The sequence below is a fragment of the Oratosquilla oratoria genome, chromosome 37 (assembly GCF_046742065.1).
Source record: "Oratosquilla oratoria isolate Oo_2021 chromosome 37, ASM4674206v1, whole genome shotgun sequence".
Classification (NCBI taxonomy): Eukaryota; Metazoa; Arthropoda; class Malacostraca; order Stomatopoda; family Squillidae; genus Oratosquilla; species Oratosquilla oratoria.
The window spans coordinates 13,071,306-13,093,887 of NC_134813.1; the positions used below are offsets into that span (position 1 = coordinate 13,071,306).

The window sequence follows — 22,582 nt, forward strand, 5'->3', positions numbered from 1 at the left end:
CTCCTCCTTCTCACCCCTCTTCCCCTTCATTCACTTCCCCCTTCCACTTCCTTCACTCCCCTACCTCCCCTCCCTCGCACCCCTTTTCCCTCCTTCACTCCCCTCTCACCCTCCTTCACTCCCCTCTCACCCTCCTTCACTCCCCTCTCACCCTCCTTCACTCCCCTCTCACCCTCCTTCACTCCCCTCTCACCCTCCTTCACTCCCCTCTCACCCTCCTTCACTCCCCTCTCACCCTCCTTCACTCCCCTCTCACCCTCCTTCACTCCCCTCTCACCCTCCTTCACTCCCCTCTCACCCTCCTTCCCCGCTTCCTCTCTTCCTTCACTCCCATTCCCTCTCTCTCCCCCTCCCTCTCACCCCACTCCCCCTCCCTCTCACCCCACTCCCCCTCCCTCTCACCCCACTCCTTCCCTCCCTCTCGCTCTCCTTCACTCCCTCTCACCCCACTCCCCCTCCCTCTCACCCTCCCTGTCACCCTCCTTCACTCACCCTCCCTCTCACCATATCCCCCTCCCTCAACATATCCCCCTCCCTCAACATACCCCCCGCCCTCTCACCTTCTCCCTCCCTCTCACCATCACCCTCCCTCTCACCATCACCCTCCCTCTCACCATCACCCTCCCTCTCACCATCACCCTCCCTCTCACCATCACCCTCCCTCTCACCATATCTCCCTCTCACCATATCCCCTTCTCTCACCATATCCCCCTCTCACCCTCCTTCCCCCTCCCACCCTCCTTCCCCCTCTCACCCTCCTTCCCCCTCTCACCCTCCTTCCCCCTCTCACCCTCCTTCCCCCTCTCACCCTCCTTCCCCCTCTCACCCTCCTTCCCCCTCTCTCCCTCCATCCCCCTCTCTCCCTCCTCCCCCTCCCTCTCTCCCTCCTCCCCCTCCCTCTCTCCCTCCTCCCCCTCCCTCTCCCCTCCTCCCCCTCCCTCTCTCCCTCCTCCCCCTCCCTCTCTCCCTCCTCCCCCTCCCTCTCTCCCTCCTCCCCCTCCCTCTCCCCTCCTCCCCCTCCCTCTCCCCTCCTCCCCCTATCCTCCCTCTCCCCTCCTCCCCCTATCCTCCCTCTCCCCTCCTCCCCCTATCCTCCCTCTCCCCTCCTCCCCCTATCCTCCCTCTCCCCTCCTCCCCCTCCCCTTCCCTCTCCCCTCCCCTTTCTCTCTCCCCTACTCCCTCTCCCCTTCCCTCTCCCACATTCCCTCTCCCCTCCTCCCCCTCCCCTCTCCCCTTCTCCCCCTCCCCTTCTCTCCCCTCCTCCCCCTCCCCTTCTCTCCCCTCCTCCCCCTCCCCTTCTCTCCCCTCCTCCCCCTCCCCTTCTCTCCCCTCCTCCCCCTCCCCTTCTCTCCCCTCCTCCCCCTCCCCTTCTCTCCCCTCCTCCCCCTCCCCTTCTCTCCCCTCCTCCCCCTCCTTCCCCTCCTTCCCCCTCCCCCTCCCCTCTTTCTCCCCTTCCTTCCACTCTTTCTCCCCTCCTTCCACTCTTTCTCCCCTCCTTCCCCTCGTTCTCCCCCTCCTTCTCCTCTCTCTCCCTCCTTCCCCTCTCTCCCCCTCCTTCCCCTCTCTCCCCCTCCTTCCCCTCTCTCCCCCTCCTTCCCCTCTCTCCCCCTCCTTCCCCTCTCTCCCCCTCCTTCCCCTCTCTCCCCCTCCTTCCCCTCTCCCTCCCCTCTCTCCCTCCCCTCTCTCCCCCTCCTTCCCCCTCTCTCCCCCTCCCTCCCCTCTCTCCCCCTCCTTCCCCTCCCTCTTCCCCTCCTTCCCCTCCCTCTTCCCCTCCCTCTTCCCCTCCTTCTCCCCCTCCTTCCTCTCCCTCTCCCCCTCCTTCCTCACCCCCTCCTTCCCTCTCCCTCTCCCGCTCCTTCCTCTCCTCCTCCTTCCTCTCCCTCTCCCCCTCCTTCCCCCTCCTTCCCCCTCCCTCTCCCCTCCCCCTCCCCCTCCCCTCCTCCCTCTCCCCCTCCCTCTCCCCCTCCTTCCCCCTCCCTCTCCCCCTCCTTCCCCTCCCTCTCGCCCTTTTGTGTTGCAAGAGACTTTATGTTGGGTGGTGCGAGATGGTTTTGGAAATCTTTCCTTGAGACCCCAGCCCCAGGTCGGGAAGTCTCCGCGCTTCAGATCGGCTGACCGATGGATGGGCGGACCAAGTGAAGAGGATGGGGCGGGGCGGGGCGGGGCGGGGGGAACTATCCATTTGTTAGAGCAGTGGTTTCATAAACTAGGGGGTGGGGGCGCCCCCACCCCACTTGGGAGACATGAGAAGGATACAAGGGGGCGTGAAGTAGTTTCATCCAAATTCATTGTTTAATGAGAATAATGAAATTTCAAATATGCCACCCTCACCCCACACCTCCCTCACCCCTCGCCACCCTCACCCCCTCGCCACCCTCACCCCTCGCCACCCTCACCCCTCGCCACCCTCACCCCTCGCCACCCTCCCCCCCCCCCTCCCTCTCCCCACGCCTCCCTCTCCCCACGCCTCCCTCTCCCCACGCCTCCCTCTCCCCACGCCTCCCTCTCCCCACGCCTCCCTCTCCCCACGCCTCCCTCTCCCCACGCCTCCCTCTCCCCACGCCTCCCTCTCCCCACGCCTCCCTCTCCCCACACCTTCCACACCCCACACCACCCTCACCCCACACCTCCCTCACCCCACACCACCCTCACCCCACACCTCCCTCGCCCCACACCACCCTCACCCCACACCTCCCTCGCCCCACACCACCCTCACCCCACACCTCCCTCACCCCTCGCCACCCTCACCCCACACCTCCCTCACCCCACCTCCCTCACCCCACACCTCCCTCACCCCACACCTCCCTCACCCCACACCTCCCTCACCCCCACACCTCCCTCACCCCTTGCCTGCCTCACCCCTCGCCACCCTCACCCCTCACCACCCACACCCCTCGCCACCCTCACCCTCGCCACCCACACCCCACGCCTCCCTCACCCCCCGCCGCCCTCTCCCCACGCCTCCCTCTCCCCTCGCCTCCCTCTCCCCACGCCTCCCTCACCCTCCCCACCCTCACCCTCCCCAACCACCCTCCCCCTCCCCCAACCACCCTCACCCTCCCCCAACCACCCTCACCCTCCCCCAACCACCCTCACCCTCCCCCAACCACCCTCACCCTCCCCCAACCACCCTCACCCTCCCCCAACCACCCTCACCCTCCCCCAACCACCCTCACCCTCCCCCAACCACCCTCCCCCAACCACCCTCCCCCTCCCCCAACCACCCTCACCCTCCCCCAACCACCCTCACCCTCCCCCAACCACCCTCACCCTCCCCCAACCACCCTCACCCTCCCCAACCACCCTCACCCTCCCCCAAGCACCCTCACCCTCCCCCAAGCACCCTCACCCTCCCCCAAGCACCCTCACCCTCCCCCAAGCACCCTCACCCTCCCCCAAGCACCCTCACCCTCCCCCAAGCACCCTCACCCTCCCCCAAGCACCCTCTCACTACCGCTAGCACCCTCCCCCTCCCCCAAGCACCCTCCCCCTCCCCCAAGCACCCTCCCCCTCCCCCAAGCACCCTCCCCCTCCCCCAAGCACCCTCACCTCTACTGGCCCCCGACCCATATTGGTGAATCTGGGAGTTTGGCTCGGTATGACGTTGGATAGCACCAGTACAGGTGTCCAGTTTGGGGGGAGGTGGTGGTAGGGGGGGGAGATGGGCGTGTGTGTGTGTGTGGGTTGGGGAGTTTCCCGCAATGCTCTGTGCCACTCTCGCTACTCAGCAGCGGGTGGAGGGGGGGGCAGTAGCGAGCCCGGCAAGAATTGCATCCATGTGTAACAGCGAGTTTCCAGAGGGAAGGGAGGGGAGGAGGAGGAAGGAGGAAGGTGGGAGGAAAGGAGGGAGAGAGAGGGAGGACATGATCTGATTTCACGTTAGATGATAAACTGTTGACGGTGAACCAACCATCGCCCTGTTAATGTCGGGGATCCATGAAATACGACAGAAGGGGACTGCTCGTCTGATCAGGAGGTTCTGTCTAGGAGAAAGGAGCGGCCTGCCAGTGGGGACGGCGGCACCGTCATGTGCTTCTTCCTTTGAGAGACGGGCTGGCTGAGCGTCGTGACCTGCGAACGCTTTGACCTTGGCAATGACCCTCGGGGGATGAAGAGGAGGAGGAGGAGGAGGAGGATGGCAGTGACGACGACGACGACAACTCTGCCAAGTCCAAGACCGTGATTCCTCCTCCTCCCTTCTTCCTCCCCCACTCCCTTCTTCCTCCCCCACTCCCTTCTTCCTCCCCCACTCCCTTCTTCCTCCCCCACTCCCTTCTTCCTCCCCCACTCCCTTCTTCCTCCCCCACTCCCTTCTTCCTCCCCCTCCCCTCTTCCTCCCCCTCCCCTCTTCCTCCCCCTCCCCTCCCCTCTTCCTCCCCCTCCCCTCTTCCTCTCCCCTCTTCCTCCCCTCCCTTCCTACACACACACACACACACACACACACACACACACACACACACACACACACACACACACACACACAGAGAGAGAGAGAGAGAGAGAGAGAGAGAGAGACTAAAAACATGTTGGATCGCATTCCAGCTTGCTGGTCGTAAGCAGAACCTTGACCCTGAGTTTCAGGTGAGATAGTAATTACTCTTAATTGCATCACGGCAGTTTATGCCGTCTGCCAGCCGCCGGGGCCTTTGTGAGAAGGCACTGTTGACGGAGGTGCATGTGTACGAGTATGTATGTGTGTGTGTGTATGTATGTATGTATGTATGTATGTATGTTTTTAGTCATCGTCAGGGAATGTTTTCGTGGAAACCCCAAACCACAACTCTGATGGAGGTTATTGTGATATCGAGACCTAAGATGGCTCGACGTGGCGGGTTCGGCTCGTAGACCTGTTGCACCCGTGGCTCCGGCCGAAGGCAACACAGCGACGCTGAGACAAGAAAAGGCTCAGGCCGAGCAAGAGAGTGCAAGTTCGAGAGCACGCAGATCGAACTTGCACTGGGGATCAGACTGGCCGAAACTTGTAGTGATCTTTAAGAAAAAACAATCTTTATTGTATTTGGCCTCTTTCCGTCCCCTGGACTAAATGGAATTGCCCTTTTAGGGCCTCGCATCTTGTGCGGGGCCTCATTCAGGGTCATCAGGCTGTGAGCTCCTTTTCGGTACGCATTGAGTCTATACATGTCCAGCCGTTGAAGAATTTGTCTGTTGTGCTAGGGGGGGATTCGTCCAAGCTTCTGACACCAGACAACTAGAGTCGTAGTCTAGTCGTCAAGACGACAGCCGTAAATCTTCTTCATTAGCTGGATTTTTTACACCTCTAGACAAAGGGGACCATTATTTCGTCTTTTCATAACCAAGAGGTCCTAATGTCCCTGACGTGGCGACTGGCAAGACACCAGTGCCCTTCAAAAGTGACCCACCCCACCCCCAGCCCCCTGTTTTGGGACACTATTCATTGTCCTGCATTGAAATGATCTTACCTCGCACCCACGTTTGTGGATGTCCTGCTATGGAGAACTTTGAAATAGGGTGAGATGCGCATGACGCTTCTACTGCCCATGTACGAGTAAGCAAGTTCTTCAGTCTCCTCATTTTGGGCTCGGAAGAGGAAGAAATATTGTCCAAGCAAGAGATATCAGCACTTCGATAATTGTGTGTGTGTGTGTTTGCGCGTGCGTGTGTGCATGTGTGTGTGATGACGTTGGCGCATTGAACCCTTACGTAGAAGAGTTCATACAATATCAAGAAGAGGTCATTTCACTTAGAAGAAATAAATGACGACATGACTTGATAGGGTAGCGGCGACGACACTTGCCTCGTGACGTCATAGTATCTTTTCGAAGTGGAAAGACCTCAAAGCATGGTAGCCAAAAGCACCCCAAACCATCAGTGAATCGGGATGTTTTATAGTAAATTTTGGGTCCAAAGATCACTGCCAGGACGACGGAACACTTTGCCAAGACTGTTTCCAGGTTTCCAGTAACAGTGAATTTCCAGTAACGGTGAAAGTGGCTTTACACATCCATCCTTGTCATTTATACAAATAGCAAACGTTATCGGAGCCAATACAGAGCCTTGTGGGACTCCACTTATCATATCTTCCCAATTTGAGTTCTTGTCTCTTAAGTACGATCCTCATTTTTCTCCCGTTCAAGAAATCTCTCATCCATTCCAATAACTTTCCTTGTATTCCACCTATTATTTCAAATTTTCTTAGCTTTTTGTGTAGTGCTTTGTCAAAAGCCTTTTGCAAGTCCAAGAAAGCACAATCTGCCCATCTGTCTTTCTTGTATTATTTCTATTAATCTTGACTAAAAGCATATTAAGTTTGTGGTACATAATCTTCCATTACTAAAACCAAATTGTGTGTGTGTATCTGCGTATTTACATACATATGCATGTAATGTACGTGTACATGTGTGTATGTGTGTGTGTACGTGCGTTCGAATATGTGTATATGTATTGTGTGTATACCATGCCCACAATAAAAAATATACTGGTCAAATAAAAATCACGAACTGTATTATTGATTTTACAGAAATTGTTGTCAGTACTTCTGTTCCTTCTGGATAAAAATGGCGACTAAATGTCTTAGTTCAACTTCAGATTTGGAGAGGGGAGGAGAATTAGCGATATGACGTCATTCCGCAGCTTGCAATATGACTCTCCTCTCTCCTCTCTCTCTCTCTCGGCACTGAGCCAGAATCAATATACACGTCGACTGGTTCTCGCAAGGGTCTAATAACTACATTTTAAATGATGCCTTGGTTTGAATAAAATCATCCGCTCCTAGCTAACCAACTGAGCAGACTGGGCCGGCGCCGCCGCCACCGCCTCCATTCGCGTCGCCCTGTGACGTCATATCGTCATTGTTGTCGTAGAGACGTTTGGCTTTTGATGCGTCGTATGCGAGTGCGTGCATGCGTTATTGCGTGCGTCAACTAGCGAAGCCACTGACGTCAAGGGGGCTGCTGCAGCTGGTACCGCCTGCTGGTGCCATGAATAGCAGCGACGGCAGCAGGAGGAGGACTACTGCTGTGGTCTTTGAGGCGCGCATGTTTTCAAATACATCCGAAAACACCTTGTAGTCCATAAGCGTAGCCTACGGGTGGGAAGGCAGCGTGGGCCTTCCGCATCCAGCCTCAGCGAAGTAGATTTGATTTTAAAGAAAACTAACAAAACGGTTGTATTCAACAGTGGAGCCTCTCATCCTTTTTTATTTATTTTTATTCGTTTATTTATTTTTAGTCCAGTATTTATTTTAATTTTATTTTTATGATTTCTCTCTACCCCCATAATTTTTAATTTGGCTGTCAACGGTCTATTTGGAGTAAATATTTAGTAAATGCTCTGTTGCTCAGACGATATTTCTTCATCCTGTACGTCATATTTACACCTTTATAGACTTGTCCACTGTTATTTTCAAGAAATTCATCCTACTCCCATACTCAAAAAAGGTGACAAAGAAACCAAATGACTACAGGCCTATAAGCTTAACTTCAATCGTAGGAGAATTATGGAAACTATCATCAGAGATGCTATCGAACACCATCTAAAAGTAAACGTTTGACAAATGATATAGATTCGGGCGGAAACGTTCTTGCGTGACTTACTCGAATTCTACAACAGTCATCTCGAATTATGACAAAACAATATAGATTTAATATATCAAGACTTTGCAAAATATTTTGATACGGTACCCCACGAAAGGCTACTTACTAAAATAGCTTCACACGGAATAAGTGGTTAAACGATCGAAAAGAGTTCTTCTAAATGGCAAAACTTCTAGATGGAAAAATATCACATGTGGAGTTCCTCAGGGTTCCGTTCTTGGGACACTTCTATTAATAGTATATATAAATGATATAGACCACGGACTAAAATCTATCGTCTTCAAATTTGCTGATAATACAAAACTGTGCGGAATGGCAAATGATCATTTAAACCAACTAGATATTAAAGAAGATTTAGATAAACTACAGCAATGGTCTGAAAAGTGGCTAATGAAATTTAACAAGAGTAAATGCAAGGTTATGCACATAGGTAAAAATAACAGTAAGTACGATTAAAAGTTATTTGGAAATTCGTTAACAAAAGTGGATAGTGAAAAATATATCTGCGTAATTATCGGTAATGATCTCAAGTCGTCTAATTAGTGTATGTCTTTGAGAAAGCAAATAAGATTCTAGGACTGCGCGATTTTTTTTTATATTATTCAAAAGTCCATCTCTCATTAACAAGCTATACAAATCGTTCGTTCGTCCAAATTTGGAATATGCTGTGTTCATATGGTCACCGAATCTGATTAAAGACATTGACAGATTGCAAAAAGTACAACGGCGAGCCACAAAACCGATTCCAAATAGAAAAGATAAATCATACGAAAATCGACTAAAACGTGAATCTACCCCCACCCCCTAAAAAAAAAAACAAAAAAAAAAACGTGGACTCAGTGGTGACTAGATACAGGTCTGTAAGCTTCTAAAGGGAAATGACATCAAAAGTGGCATTGAATTGGAGCTTGGAGGAAACGAGCTTAATGCCCGGGTGGCGTAATGGGGAACGTGCTGGTCTCGCATTCACTTAGTTATGAGTTCGAGTCCCCTACGTGTCTCAGATTCCCAGCAGTGACTTCATACTTGCCCCAACACTACCTATAGTGCATAATAGGGCAAAGGCTTCGGCCGCAACTACTCAGCGCCTCCCGGCGTAGGCTCATAATCTCTGACTTGCCAGTCTCGTCTGTCCCGATTACTTGTTTCGCAACATTTACACTTGTGTAATCCTGGCGTACACACACACACACACACACACACACACACACACACACACACACACACACACACACACACACACACACACACACGCGCGCGCGCGCACATTTCAAACGTGAAGGGATGGCCGTAGGTTGACCAACCGACCACCGACTTAATTACACTACATTTTCTTTACATATTTTATTCTTAAGTGGATCAAATGTGTGTGTGTGTGTGTGTGTGTGTATGTGTGTATGTGTGTTTGTGGTCCTCATACAACAAGCAGGACATGACCAGCTTGTTCTGCCCGATTACGAATGTTCTTTTATTATAACAATAACTTTGTTTTTGTAAGATCAAAATGGCATTGTGGGAACTACGAAAGTGGTAGTCAATATATTTCACGTACTTTTTTGTGTTATATGAATCATGAAAATATAATTATAATTATTTGCAGTTTTGTAATAATTTGTACTTAGACTGGATTACCGTTCACGCAGCGTTCTGATGTTAGTGGTATTGTTGCTGCCGATCGTTACTCGTTTTGTTTGAATTTGATTTAGACTTGACGTAATGTTTTGTAGAAACTAAATTAAAAAGTCGATAGACATTGACGTTGCCCTTGTTGTTGTTGAATATTGTTTGTTGGTATAGATAATATAAAAATAGTTTATGCTTTGCAGTACTTTTTCGAGAGTTGAGTAGTTTTTGGGTGGATTTGAGAATTACGTAATTGATACAAATTACTGGAATGACTCATCTCAATTATTTCAAATGCATATTCATCAAATAGAGATGAGTTGTTAAAATGTTTTGTTTTGCTCTTGTGTTCGTGAATTTTTCTATCTTTCTTCCAGAGATTTACACAGTATTTAGCATCAAGCAACTGCAACTTCAATTTAGGAGGATTTTTGGACAAAACGGGAGTTGCAGGTAAGTTGAATATTCTAATTCTAGACGTGTTTTAAGATGCAAAATAGACATATTGAAGAATGTCTGGAAAGTTCAATGTTTATGGGAGCGTAAAATGATTATGTAGATCTGTTTCACATACGGAAACGTCCATCAATGTACACAAGCGCGCGCGCACACACACACACACACACACACACACACACACACACAGGGCTGAAATAATTTCAGTATTGCTGTGCAGCGAGTCGTTACTTCAACTCTCGTGGGTGGGGAGTTGGGGGGGTGTATGTGCGTGTAAGTGTAAGGTCACAGCTTTACCCATAGATCAGTCATATATGAGCTCTGAACTCTCTTCCGGTAGGGAAATAGCTGTTGATCACGAGTCCAACACGTGATCCAAGACCATGGTCAATCACACGTGCGCGCGCGCATGAGAGAGTAAATTCGGTGGATATTTTCTAATAGATTCACGCGAATGTCGTCAATATTCACTTTGTCATGCCATACTACTTTTCATTCTCTCGCCGCTGCCACGTTCAAATTTGCAACATTCGTTTCATCGATGAAAACACTCCGAAATATCACAGATGTTTTAATTTTTAATTGTATTAGTGAAATCGTGAAAGTATGTATTCTTAAACCTCAAAATTTTGTCCACATTGTAAATGACGTCAACAAAAACATTAGATTACAGTTGCCATCTATTTATGGAGTGTATTTGAAAACCTTAATTTCCACTGTATTATTGAATTTTGACTTTCAACATATCCTAATAAGGAAGGAAAATATAAAAGAACGATGGTTAATGTAGCATATAAGTGATATAATACATTTTATACCAAAGAAATTCAGTCAGAATTCACCATTACGATGGTTGGAAGGTTATTATGTCAAGGGTTTGCCGTGTGTACAGTAAAATGTATTGACCAGTATGTATTTATATGTATTTAAACAGAAAGAGTACTCGCTCTTTATCTAACGGTATTTGTGATAAAAAGTATGTATATAGTGTAAATTAGCTTTAGATGTAATTGTAATACAGTACTGTATTTTTAGTCTTTTGAATGTCTTTTATTTGATTAATTATTTATTTATTTATTTATTCATTTATTGTAATGTATTTTGATTAACATCAGTCCCACAGAAAAATTACTCCCAAGATAACAAGAACCACACAAGGATGCTTGTATTCCGGTCACTATCCAGCGCAAAGAAAACACAGAATAAGCCTGGCCACAGAAACTGCCTTAAATGCAAACATCACACAGAAGACACTGAGCACCTCATCTTAGATTAACTTACACTAGTTTATCTCTGAAAAAAAAAAAATCCTTTAGTGACCTATGGGCCATCCAGTGAGCATTGCTGATTACGAGGGAGTGATGGGTCACCTGCAAGAAAGACCTGGGACATTGGATTAATTGACGAATTGGTCTGACACAAAAGTGTCACTATAACCCTTAAATCCCTTTCAATCCCTCTCAGTGATTCTGCCTGCTCCAGACAGTCAGAAAACACCCAGCCAGCATTGAGAAGAAAGGGCACTTACCATTAAACAAAAATGTAACCATTTTGGGACGCTGCATACACCGTGACACCTGGCCTTCACCCTGATGCACTTCTGGTATTCAACCCCCCTCTACCCCAATACAAGAAACGTGAGAGGGAAAGTACAGAATGGTTGCAAGGATGAGGCAATTTTTATGGTGTACAAACAGTAAATTTATAGTAAAGGATACATACTATGCTCAACTATACAATTACTCCATGATTCCCAGTGTCCAGGAACACAAACAAGAAAGAAAGCAGTGAAGAACAAGCCATAAAGATGTTGGCAGGCTATGTCAAAGGCCCCACTGACTATATACACAATAAACCAAAATCTTTACTTTGGAACGTGTGAAAATAATGGAAATATAAATTTTACACAAGACCTCGTAACCTTGCTCAGCCCAGTTTTCACACGGTACAGAGAGTAATAGATAATTTTTGTGTGGGATCTTTGGGCTAACCTAAGTATATAGGAGGCTGTTTCTGAATACCTCTTGGGAGACCACAGATCTACAAGAGACCAGAGGAAACTGATGAATACTTCCTCTTTTTGTACTTTGAAATGGTTGAAATCTAAGGGGAACTGCTTAATGCTGATATGTTAATACTGTCGTAAGATTTTATTAAGCAAGTGTGGAAAACAGAATTGGATGGAGGGAATGTGAGAATATGAAGAATAAGACGGATGAATGGAGTGATGGGGGTCACTGAATGCAGGAGGAATATCTGAGCAAGGAAGGCAAGAGGACTAAAGATAGGTGTGAACATAGAGTAGTCGTAAATGGATGAAAAAGTATCCAGCCCAAAGGGATGTCTTCTTGTTCCCTCCATATTTCTCAAGTGATTGGGGGTTGGGGAAGTGGGAGGCACCATGTAATTAATTAGTGGTGGGGCAACTAACTTCATCTGTTGGGACCTGCTGTGGTGGAGGTGCTATTCCTTTCAGCATTGCCTCGGACCTTTGAGGAGGTGTAATGAATGGATTTTTGGATGGGAGTAGAGTGGGTGTATGCTTAGACTGTTGTTACAGTTTAAAGATTTCTTGGTATACTGTACAGAATTATTATTATTATTATTTTTTTTTTTTGTGATTCATACTGCCCTAAAATAATGTACAGTCCCTTTATGCTTTTGTCTATAAATGTTGGTGCTTTATATGTATGTATGGTCAAAACTGCTTCTTTGATATTTTTGTTAAACTGATGTTTGTGTTTTGCTGTGGTGTGACCTGATCTCTGCCATTTGAAGTTTGGTCTTTATTTCTTGATAAACCCAATGATAATGACCCTTTTCCTTTTCATGCTCTCTGCTGGTGGTACTCATAACACACAAGGACAAAGTAAGTCTGCACTTTGTTTTATATATTTACCTGTAATAATTTGCCAAGTAATAATCCAACATAGCAACTACAGAATAGCTGTTAAGAACTCCCGGGCCTACTTAGACAAACTAGAACAATGGCTTAGAAATGATAGAATGGAGGCCTTCCTTAAAAAAAGCCAACAGTAATATTACTCACTCCAGACAACCATAAATCAAAGAGGCATCCATTAGTAAAACTGCAAGAAGGACTTGGGGTAATGGATTGATTGGTTGAAATTGCTTAATCTCCTTGCACTGTCACTCGACAGCCATATCCACAGGTCTGTCCTACAAATTTCATGGTGAAGATATGTTGTGTTGTATCTGTATTATGTGTATGTGGGGTAGTGGAGGGTGTGATCTTTGATGTGGGCATTTAGGTGGTTGTCTTGGGTAATCTTCGTTATCATTGGTATTGTTTTAATACTGTACTGGGCAGTGTTACAAACATTGAAGGAGCAGGTCAGTGAGCAAGTGTGTGTGCATGTATTTACCTAGTTGTATTTTACAGGATGAGAGCTATGCTCGTAGTATAGTTTTGGCATTCACCATTTCTCTGTTCAGTTTGTTCCAGATATCAATCACTCTATGTGGGAAGCTATTCTTTTTCAGGTCTCTTCTATAAGTGTCCTTTAGTTTCTTTTTGTCCTCTTGTTTCTCTTCTGTCCCACTTTAATAAGTCATCTCTATTGAGGATTTCCATCCCTTTCATAATTCTGTAAATGGTCAATATATCACTTCTTTCTCTTCTCTATTCCAATGTTGACAGATGTAGTTTCTCCAATCTTTGTTCAGATGTCAGATTTGCCAGTGTAGGTGCCATTTTTGTCGCTGCTCTTTGAATTCTTTCTAATTTTCTTATGTTCTTTGTGCTGGGTGCCCACAATGTTGCGGCATATTCTAGTTTAGGTCTTATCAGTGTAACCACTATTTTTTTAACCATCTCCTCATCTATGTAGTTGAAGGCCACTTTCATTGATCTTAGTAAGTTAAAAGTTTTTCCAAATAATTTGTTGACGTGTTTGTCAGGTGTCAAGTCGTTTGAGATGATTACTCCCAGGTCCCTTTCTGAATTGACTTTTTTGACATCTTTGTTTCCAATTTTGTATTGACCCGCTACTCTATTTTTGCTTTTTCCAAATTCTATTATGTTACATTTCTTAATGTTTGTACTCCATTTTGTTCACAATATCTGGTTCAGAAGTTATTATTAAGTCTAGTTTCGACGGTTCCTCATTGTTTCTATATCTAGTATTTTCCTTAACCCATTGAGTTGGGGTGTATTCAATGGTCATATCTAGTAGGATGTTGCTCCAATGATCCTCTCCCCCTTTAACTATCATTTCTTCCTAGATTATATCCTTTGCATTAAAATCAACCATGATTACTATGTTTCCATCCTCTCTCAGTAACTTGTTTAGCGCATTCATTGTGTCTTCCAGTAATTTAGAATGTTCACTATCCGACCAAGCCTATGTTTTTGGTGGTACATACACTACAACAAATTTTCTGCCTTTCATCCTTTTGTTTACAATTTTGATCATAATTAATTCTACATAACTTTGGCCTTCATTTATCCTTGTCACATTTAGACCCTTTTTGGTCAATATTGTGACACCTCCCTGCTTTTCTGTTCTATTTTTCACCCAGTGGTTGTATAGACCTTGTCCCACTATGCTTGTTGATATATTTCCTTTCAGCTTTGTCTCCACAATTCTCATGTCAGGTTTTTCTGTTTCTAGATAGTCATTTAGTTCATTGATTCCAGAGATCATGCCGTCAATATTTGTGTATGCCACCTTTAGTTTCATATTATCCTTCCTTTTTTTTTTTTTGGTTTAAGTTTCCATTTTTTTATGTACAATTTTTTTCAGTCTCAAGTCCAACACTCCAAAAAAACTCGTTTTTTTTCTGTCTGTTCTTTTCTCATTTATGTCATTGGCTTCAATTCTGAGAGCTCTGTCTTTCTCTTTTTCCTCATCACTCATTTCCTTTTGTATCCATATATGTTTGAATTTCTCGCTGTTAGCCAATTTAACTGCTTTTAATAATATCTCTATCATTTGAGTTCTTAGTTTTATTTTCAGCGGTCTGTTGTTTTCTCTTGAATATTTGCCTATTCTGTGGATTTCATCAATTTCTTCATCAAGATTTTGTCCTTAATACTGTATTTCTTTCAAAATTTCCTTAGCTATTTCCTTCTCCTTTTCTCTCTGGTATCTATACATATCATGTTTTACCTGGATACCATGGACCACAATGCACTTACCTTTGTCAACTGTAACTCTCACCCAAATCTCCTTTTCTTTAATAACTTTTATGACTGTTTCTTTTGTATTTTACTCCATCTGTTTTTGTACTATTTCACTAAAGGATATTTTTTTATTTTCCTTTTCTTGTTTCATTGATTTTTTTATTTCAGTGAGGTCTATTTCTTTGACTCTTCCACCTTTCCAGTCACTGCTTGTAATCGTTCTTTGACCTTTTTCAATTCTTCATTTTTATTTTTGTCCTCATTTTTCACTTTCATTTTCTCTTTTTAGGATTTCAATTTTGCTCTTTAGGTCGCCAAATTCTTTGCTCGTTTGCTAATTACTCTTTTGCAACGTAATCCATTCTCTAAGAACCACTCGATAATCCAATTTTAAATCATTTACTTCGTGATTCCTTAATGCATTACTATATGTAATATCTCTGTCTAAGCTATTGCCTATTTTGCCTGGGTTTCTTTGAAACCCTGAAAAACTTTTATTTTCCCACCTTTGAATTTTCCTTGGTGTGTCTGAGACAGTGTCTTTTGGGGATTACACCTCTTGGGCTTTCCACTATACTTACATCTAATCCTCTCTTTGTGAGATCGAAACCTTTATTAGTACTACGTTTCGCTTGTTACAGCTTTTTCAAGTACAGACATGACACACACTCTGAGCACATATAAGCCAACAGGGAAGGAACTGGGAGAGGTTATCAGGGAGGGGTGGGTGGTAGGTGGAGGGGGAGGAGGGGGACGGGTGGGACTTGGTGGAGACAAAGGAGGACATTTCGGACAGTTTGTTGAAGTGGACTAAGGGGGACATTTCATACATTTATTTAATGCGGGTAACAGATGGATTATAGGAGGGGCGATATTAAACATGCCTCTGTTCTGCTCAATGGTTTTGAAGCTTTGAATGGCGGCCGCTTCGAGGCATTTTCTCCTCATCCTATCTGGTTCACTAAACAGAAGTTCTGCGTTATCCCAATCCATCAGGTGGTCGTTGGTGTTCCGGTGGATAACACAGGCGTTGGTGGTGATGTTGTTCCGGGAATCGTAGCGATGCTCCCGGATCCGGGTCTTCAGGTCACGGGAAGTCTCGCCGATGTATACTTTATCACATCCAGCACAGGGTATGCAGTAGACACCAGCGTTTTTTCCCCACATCTCGTCCTGGCTGTCATTCCTTCTTGAAAGCTCTTTGATAGTTCTGCTGGACTGGCCCACTACCTGAATGTTGCAACGCCCAAGTGTCCGGGTGAGGGTGGCGGTGACGCTGCTGGCTGGAAGGATAAGCCTCCTAGCTGGATCTTTTGTTGGTTCCCGCCCTTTCATTATTTTGAGTGCCTTTTTCTTACACTGGTGGATGATGCCATCTGGATATTTTAATTTATGAAAAACCTCCTTTATGTGCCTAAACTCGTCCTCTAAGAATTCAGGGCTACAAATTCTGAGAGCTCTTGAGGTAGAAACCTATGACTACACCTTCTTTTAATACTGAGGTCATGGTGGGATAGGAAGTGAGTCAAATCGTCCTTATTGGTTGGTTTCCTGTAGACTGTAAATTTTAAAAAATTATCATGTTTGATAATAAGGGTATCCAAAAATGGAAGGGAATCGTTAATTTCTTCCTCCAAGGTGAACTGGATGGATGACTCAACCTCGTTCAGAGCCGCTTGGAGTTTGGGGATGTCAAACCGTCTGGGGGAAATTAATAGTATGTCATCCACATAGCGAAGCCATACTACGTTGCCAGGAACGATATCTGAGAAAGGCCCTGCTTCTAAAAATTCCATGAACAGGTTGGCAAGGACAGCGCTCAAAGGAGAGCCCATGGCCATGCCAAAACTTTGGTGAAAATACTGGTCCTGGAATTTGAAGTAATTAAATTGGACACAAAGCTGTACTAAATCCACAAAGTCATTGGGGGGAATAGGAAGGTCAGTGTGGGAACTAGTGATTTTAGCCCTAAGGAGGTCAATCGCTTTAAGGGTCGGGACACGGGTGAATAACGAGGTCACATCCAGGCTGGCCAGCTTTTTGTTGCGAACAGGAACGTCCTTAATTCTATTCAATAGGTCCCCTGAGTGTTTCAAATGAGCACCGCTGATGGTATCCAAAAGGTGAGACAAATGTTTGGCCAGCGCACCTGCCAGTCTGTGTGGCGCACTCCCGATCCCTGATGTAATTGGTCTCATGGGTATATTGGGCTTGTGGGGTTTTGGGTGCCCATACAGGGTGGCTGGACGTGGGAGGTTTGGCGGGAACCAACAAAAGATCCAGCTAGGAGGCTTATCCTTCCAGCCAGCAGCGTCACCGCCACCCTCACCCGGACACTTGGGCGTTGCAACATTCAGGTAGTGGGCCAGTCCAGCAGAACTATCAAAGAGCTTTCAAGAAGGAATGACAGCCAGGACGAGATGTGGGGAAAAAACGCTGGTGTCTACCGCATACCCTGTGCTGGATGTGATAAAGTATACATCGGCGAGACTTCCCGTGACCTGAAGACCCGGATCCGGGAGCATCGCTACGATTCCCGGAACAACATCACCACCAACGCCTGTGTTATCCACCGGAACACCAACGACCACCTGATGGATTGGGATAACGCAGAACTTCTGTTTAGTGAACCAGATAGGATGAGGAGAAAATGCCTCGAAGCGGCCGCCATTCAAAGCTTCAAAACCATTGAGCAGAACAGAGGCATGTTTAATATCGCCCCTCCTATAATCCATCTGTTACCCGCATTAAATAAATGTATGAAATGTCCCCCTTAGTCCACTTCAACAAACTGTCCGAAATGTCCTCCTTTGTCTCCACCAAGTCCCACCCGTCCCCCTCCTCCCCCTCCACCTACCACCCACCCCTCCCTGATAACCTCTCCCAGTTCCTTCCCTGTTGGCTTATATGTGCTCAGAGTGTGTGTCATGTCTGTACTTGAAAAAGCTGTAACAAGCGAAACGTAGTACTAATAAAGGTTTCGATCTCACAAGGTGTTTATTCTCACAGTCTTGTCGGCTTTTGCCATTGTGATTCATAATCCTCTCTTAGTTGGTTCATTTGTTATTCTTTCTTCTTTCTCCATTATGCCAAAACTATACCCACTTCAAGCACTGGAATACTTTACCAGTCACTTCGAGTACCATAGCCTACTCGTCGCATATTTGCATGTTGCTAGTGTGTTTTGTCTGTGTGGTTATTCTCTACAGTTTTCAGAACAGATTCCTCTTCTGTAACAGTAAAGCTGAATGAATACATTTCAAACTAGGTGTTCTGATTAAGTAACCAACATGTATGAAAATTTTAGTGTGTAATGTTTGTTTGTTTTCCTTATGAAAATGGGTATTTGTAATGGTAAATAAATGTTAGAAATCTGATTAGAATGAAATTCAGGAAGTCTGTGCAGAAAGACATTATCACAAGTGATTATGTACAACATTAACCTTGAAAAATGTTGCCAAAGTGTGCAACTAATTATATATGATATAATTATGATTTTTTCTGCGATGAGATTGTTTTTCTCACTTGTGCTAATAACCTTCCTTTTCTTTTTTGTTGCAGGCAACCCTCAAATGAGTAAGTAAGCTGAGTGCTCAACATACAAGGGTAAAATGGCAGCATTGTCTTTATATTGATAGTCTCAATTTAAGCTCATGAATCACTTTTGTTTCGAAACGATTTTGATTATGAAGGAACAAGAGAAAAGGAATTCAGAATATATCTTTCAGAAAATTCCCATGATGAATAGCTTTCCATTACTATCTGAGTAATTAAACACAAGACTGTTGAAAAAGGTTGGAGAATCTTTATTTGTTGGCTAAATTTTATGATAGCTATCTTAGAGTTGAAAGATTCCTTTTTTCAAGCATTAAGAAAGAAAAATTCTTTTGCCAAGCATTGACCACAGCTATTTTCAAAGCAGTCATGTCCTTATAAACCGTGATGATTAGAATTGTGTATTTGGTTTCTTCAAGCTAAGAGTGAGGGATAGGGTGTTAAAATTGTCAAAATTGACTGCTATTTAATTTACATTCATATAGAAGTCCTCCAGGTTAGAGTCACACCATTTTATTGAACAAATAAGTCTGTAACTTTTTCTTGAAAATTGACTTGCAAAAGAGAACACTAATTGCATAGCTTAGAAGAAAGGCCAGTGCATATTCTCTTTCCAGAGTGTTTTCCAGCGAGTTTTAATAATTGTACAAGACCATTAGATGTGAACTCTATAATTTTTTTTTTTTTTCATATTCCTAGATTGTTTTATGTTAACAACTTCAGTGATATATAAGAGCAGCTAAGTGATGAATACTTGTATAGGTATCCAATCATAGATACAAAATAATTTTTCATAGTTTCCAAATTATGTATTAATCATAGATGAAGATCTGATATATTTGAGGTAAAGTACAAAATAATATGCCCAAGAAGTTTTGTACAAATTTTTCTCTTCTGGTAATGTCTAGTCTTTCATGTTTGTTGTTGCAATGGCAGTGTTGTGGAATGTCACATTCTGTAATGTATATTTTGTTAGTGTCATTCTCTAATAATCATTTGTACAAAATTAATCTCTTATTCTGATATGTATATATTTGGGGTTGCATCTAATAAAGCATTCCATAAAGTACTAACAATGAATCAGATACACAAAAAAGGAACTTCTTGATTTTAAGTAATTATTGCTCTTGTACAGGTTATGATATGTCCACATTCATACGTCGTTATGCCAAATACATCAATGAAAAGGCAATCTCCTACAGGACTGTGGCCATGGACTTCTGTAAAATCAAACGCGGGTATTGTATTTATGATTTTTATTTGTAAAGTTGTATGCATTCTCTCTTTGTCTCTGTCTCTCTCCCTCTCCTTCCCTCTCTCTCCCTTTTTATCCCTCTCCCCCCCTTTTTATCCCTCTCCCCCTCTTTCTTTTTCTCCATCTCCTCCTCTCTTTCCCCTCTCTCCCTCTCTTTCCCCTCTCTCCCTCTCTTTCCCCTCTCTCCCTCTCTCTTCCCCTCTCTTCCCCTCTCTTCCCCTCTCTTCCCCTCTCTCCCCCCTCTCTCCCCCCTCTCTCCCCCCTCTCTTCCCCTCTCTCCCCCCTCTCTTCCCCTCTCTCCCCCTCTCTTCCCCTCTCTCCCCCCTCTCTTCCCCTCTCTCCCCCCTCTCTTCCCCTCTCTCCCCCCTCTCTTCCCCTCTCTTCCCCTCTCTCCCCCCTCTCTTCCCCTCTCTCCCCTCTCCCCTCTCTTCCCCCTCTCTCCCCTCTCTTCCCCTCTCTTCCCCCTCTCTCCCCCCTCTCTCCCCCTCTCCCCCCTCTCTCTCACTCTCTCTCACTCTCTCTCACTCTCCCTCTCTCACTCTCCCCCTCTATCTATCACCCTCCCTCTCCCCTCTCTCCCTCTCCCCTCTCTCCCTCTCCCGCTCCCCTCTCTTTCCCTCTCCCCTCTCTTTCCCTCTCCCCTCTCTCCCTCCCTCTCCCCTCTCTCCCTCTCCCCTCTCTCCCTCTCCCTCCCTCCCTCTCCCTCCCTCTCCCTCCCTCTCACTTCCCTCTCCCTCCCTCTCACTTCCCCCTCTCCCTCTCACTTCCCCCTCTCTCTCCCTCTCACTTCCCCCTCTCTCTCCCTCTCACTTCCCCCTCTCTCTCCCTCTCACTTCCCCCTCTCTCTCCCTCTCACTTCCCCCTCTCTCTCCCTCTCACTTCCCCCTCTCTCTCCCTCTCACTTCCCCCTCTCTCTCCCTCTCACTTCCCCCTCTCTCCCTCTCACTTCCCCCTCTCCCTCTCACTTCCCCCTCTCTCCCTCTCACTTCCCCCTCTCTCCCTCTCACTTCCCCCTCTCTCCCTCTCACTTCCCCCTCTCTCCCTCTCACTTCCCCCTCTCTCCCTCTCACTTCCCCCTCTCTCCCTCTCACTTCCCCCTCTCTCCCTCTTCCCCTCTCTCTCCTTCCCTCTCTCCCCCCTTCCCTCTCTCCCCCCTTCTCCCTGTCTCCCCTTCTCTCTCCCCCTCTCTCCTCTCCCCCTCTCTCCTCTCCCCCTCTCTCCTCTCCCCCTCTCTCCCCTCTCCCCCTCCACCCTCTCCTTCTCTCCCCATCTTCTCTTCCCCTCTCTCCCCTCTCCTCTCTCTCTCCCCTCTCCTCTCTCTCTCCCCTCTCCTCTCTCTCTCCCCTCTCCTCTCTCTCCCTTCTCTCTCCCCTCTCTCTCCCTTCTCTCTCTCCCTTCTCTCTCTCCCTTCTCTCTCTCCCCTCTCCCTTCTCTCTCTCCCCTCTCCCTTCTCTCTCTCCCCTCTCCCTTCTCTCTCCCCTCTCCCTTCTCTCTCCCTTCTCTCTCCCTCTCCCTTCTCTCTCTCTCCCTCTCCCTTCTCTCTCTCTCCCTCTCCCTTCTCTCTCTCTCCCTCTCCCTTCTCTCTCTCTCCCTCTCCCTTCTCTCTCTCTCCCTCTCCCTTCTCTCTCTCTCCCTCTCCCTTCTCTCTCTCTCCCTCTCCCTTCTCTCTCTCTACCTTCTCTCTCCCCTCTCCCTTCTCTCTCCCCTCTCCCTTCTCTCTCTCCCCTCTCTCCCCTTTCCCTTCTCTCTCTCCCCTCTCCTCTCTCTCCCCCCTCTCCTCTCTCTCCCCCCTCTCCTCTCTCTCCTCCTCTCTTCTCTCTCTCTCCTCTCTCTCCCCTCTCTCCTCTCTCTCTCTCTCCTCTCTTTTCTTTCCTCTCTCTCCTCTCTCTCCCCTCTCTCTCTCTTCCCTCTCTCCTCTCTCCTCTCCCTCTCCCCCTCTCTCCCTCTATCTCCTCTCCCTCTCTCCCTCTCCCTCTCTCTCTCTCTCTCTCTTTCTCTCTCCCCTCCCTCTCTCTCTCTCCCTCTGTCTCTCTCACCTTCTCTCTGTCTTTCTCACTCCCTCCTCTCTTCCCCTCTTTCTCTCTTCTCTCTCTTCTCTCTCTCTCTCTTCTCTCTCCCCTCTCTCTCTCCCCCTCTCTCTCTCTCTCTCTCTCTCTCTCTCTCTCTCTCTCTCTCTCTCTCCAACTTGAAAAAGTAAGACTATTATAGTGAACAAAACCTTGAGTTTGTAAACAAATAGGAAAAAATTAATCATGATTTAATTTATTGCTTTCTTGAACTTTTGAATTGTAATCTGTATACCTGGAAGATTTATATACAGGAGGCAAAACCACAAAATTTTAGACCTGCACAACGTAGAACATAGATGAACTTCATGTTAGTTTACTTGTACATGCAGTTGATTGTTCCCTTGAGTTTCACTGACCAGAAACCAGTGCACCTACTTGGCAGTGGCCCAGGGGACAACACACATTTTTTTCATACACCAGTGGCCCTGTTAGGCACTGGCCCCATAGCAATTGGCAATGCTCCCTAGGCCTTCCTGTAGATCTAACTGTTATCTTTGTTGTTACATTAGTGTAGGACTCTTCGATTCACTGGCTTGTAATAATTGGAAGAGGTGAGCAGTCACTAGTTCTCAAGTTTTTTGTGGAAAAGTGGAGGAAGTGAAGTTGGAAGTGATAGAGAGTCTTAGGACCAGTCCAGAGACATTCTGTACCTCCAGACGAGGTAATGGTGTTGGTGGGTTTTCAATGGGGTGGTATGGAGATGATTCCTTGTGACTTTCATCATGCAGGACCACCACCTGTATGTACCAATTTTTGGTCCTTTTACTTCAGAAAGCTCGCTGGCTGAGCGGGTTAGGGCGTCGTTACTTGTGGCGAAGGTTGAAGTGAGGGCGGTTCGAATCCTGCCACCAGCGAAGTTGAACCAAGGGCATTATGGTTCATTAAATTCCATGCTACAAAGTCC

The 22,582-nt window shown here is 46.6% G+C and overlaps 1 protein-coding gene across 19 annotated transcripts in view; it reads left to right on the top strand.

Moving 5' to 3' along the window:
* lap (phosphatidylinositol-binding clathrin assembly protein lap) overlaps positions 1-22,582 on the top strand; it is a 204,559-nt gene that overhangs the window by 78,656 nt on the left and 103,321 nt on the right. For 14 of the 19 annotated variants that reach the window (XM_076175214.1, XM_076175222.1, XM_076175223.1 and 11 more), the window contains exons 3-6: positions 9,575-9,649; positions 12,492-12,522; positions 18,361-18,375; positions 19,490-19,592. In XM_076175214.1, the coding sequence (XP_076031329.1) occupies positions 9,575-9,649; positions 12,492-12,522; positions 18,361-18,375; positions 19,490-19,592 (224 nt within the window). Of the gene's footprint in view, positions 1-9,574; positions 9,651-12,491; positions 12,523-18,360; positions 18,376-19,489; positions 19,593-22,582 lie in introns of all 19 variants that reach the window. The other 5 variants (XM_076175216.1, XM_076175228.1, XM_076175221.1 and 2 more) reach the window with 3 other exon arrangements.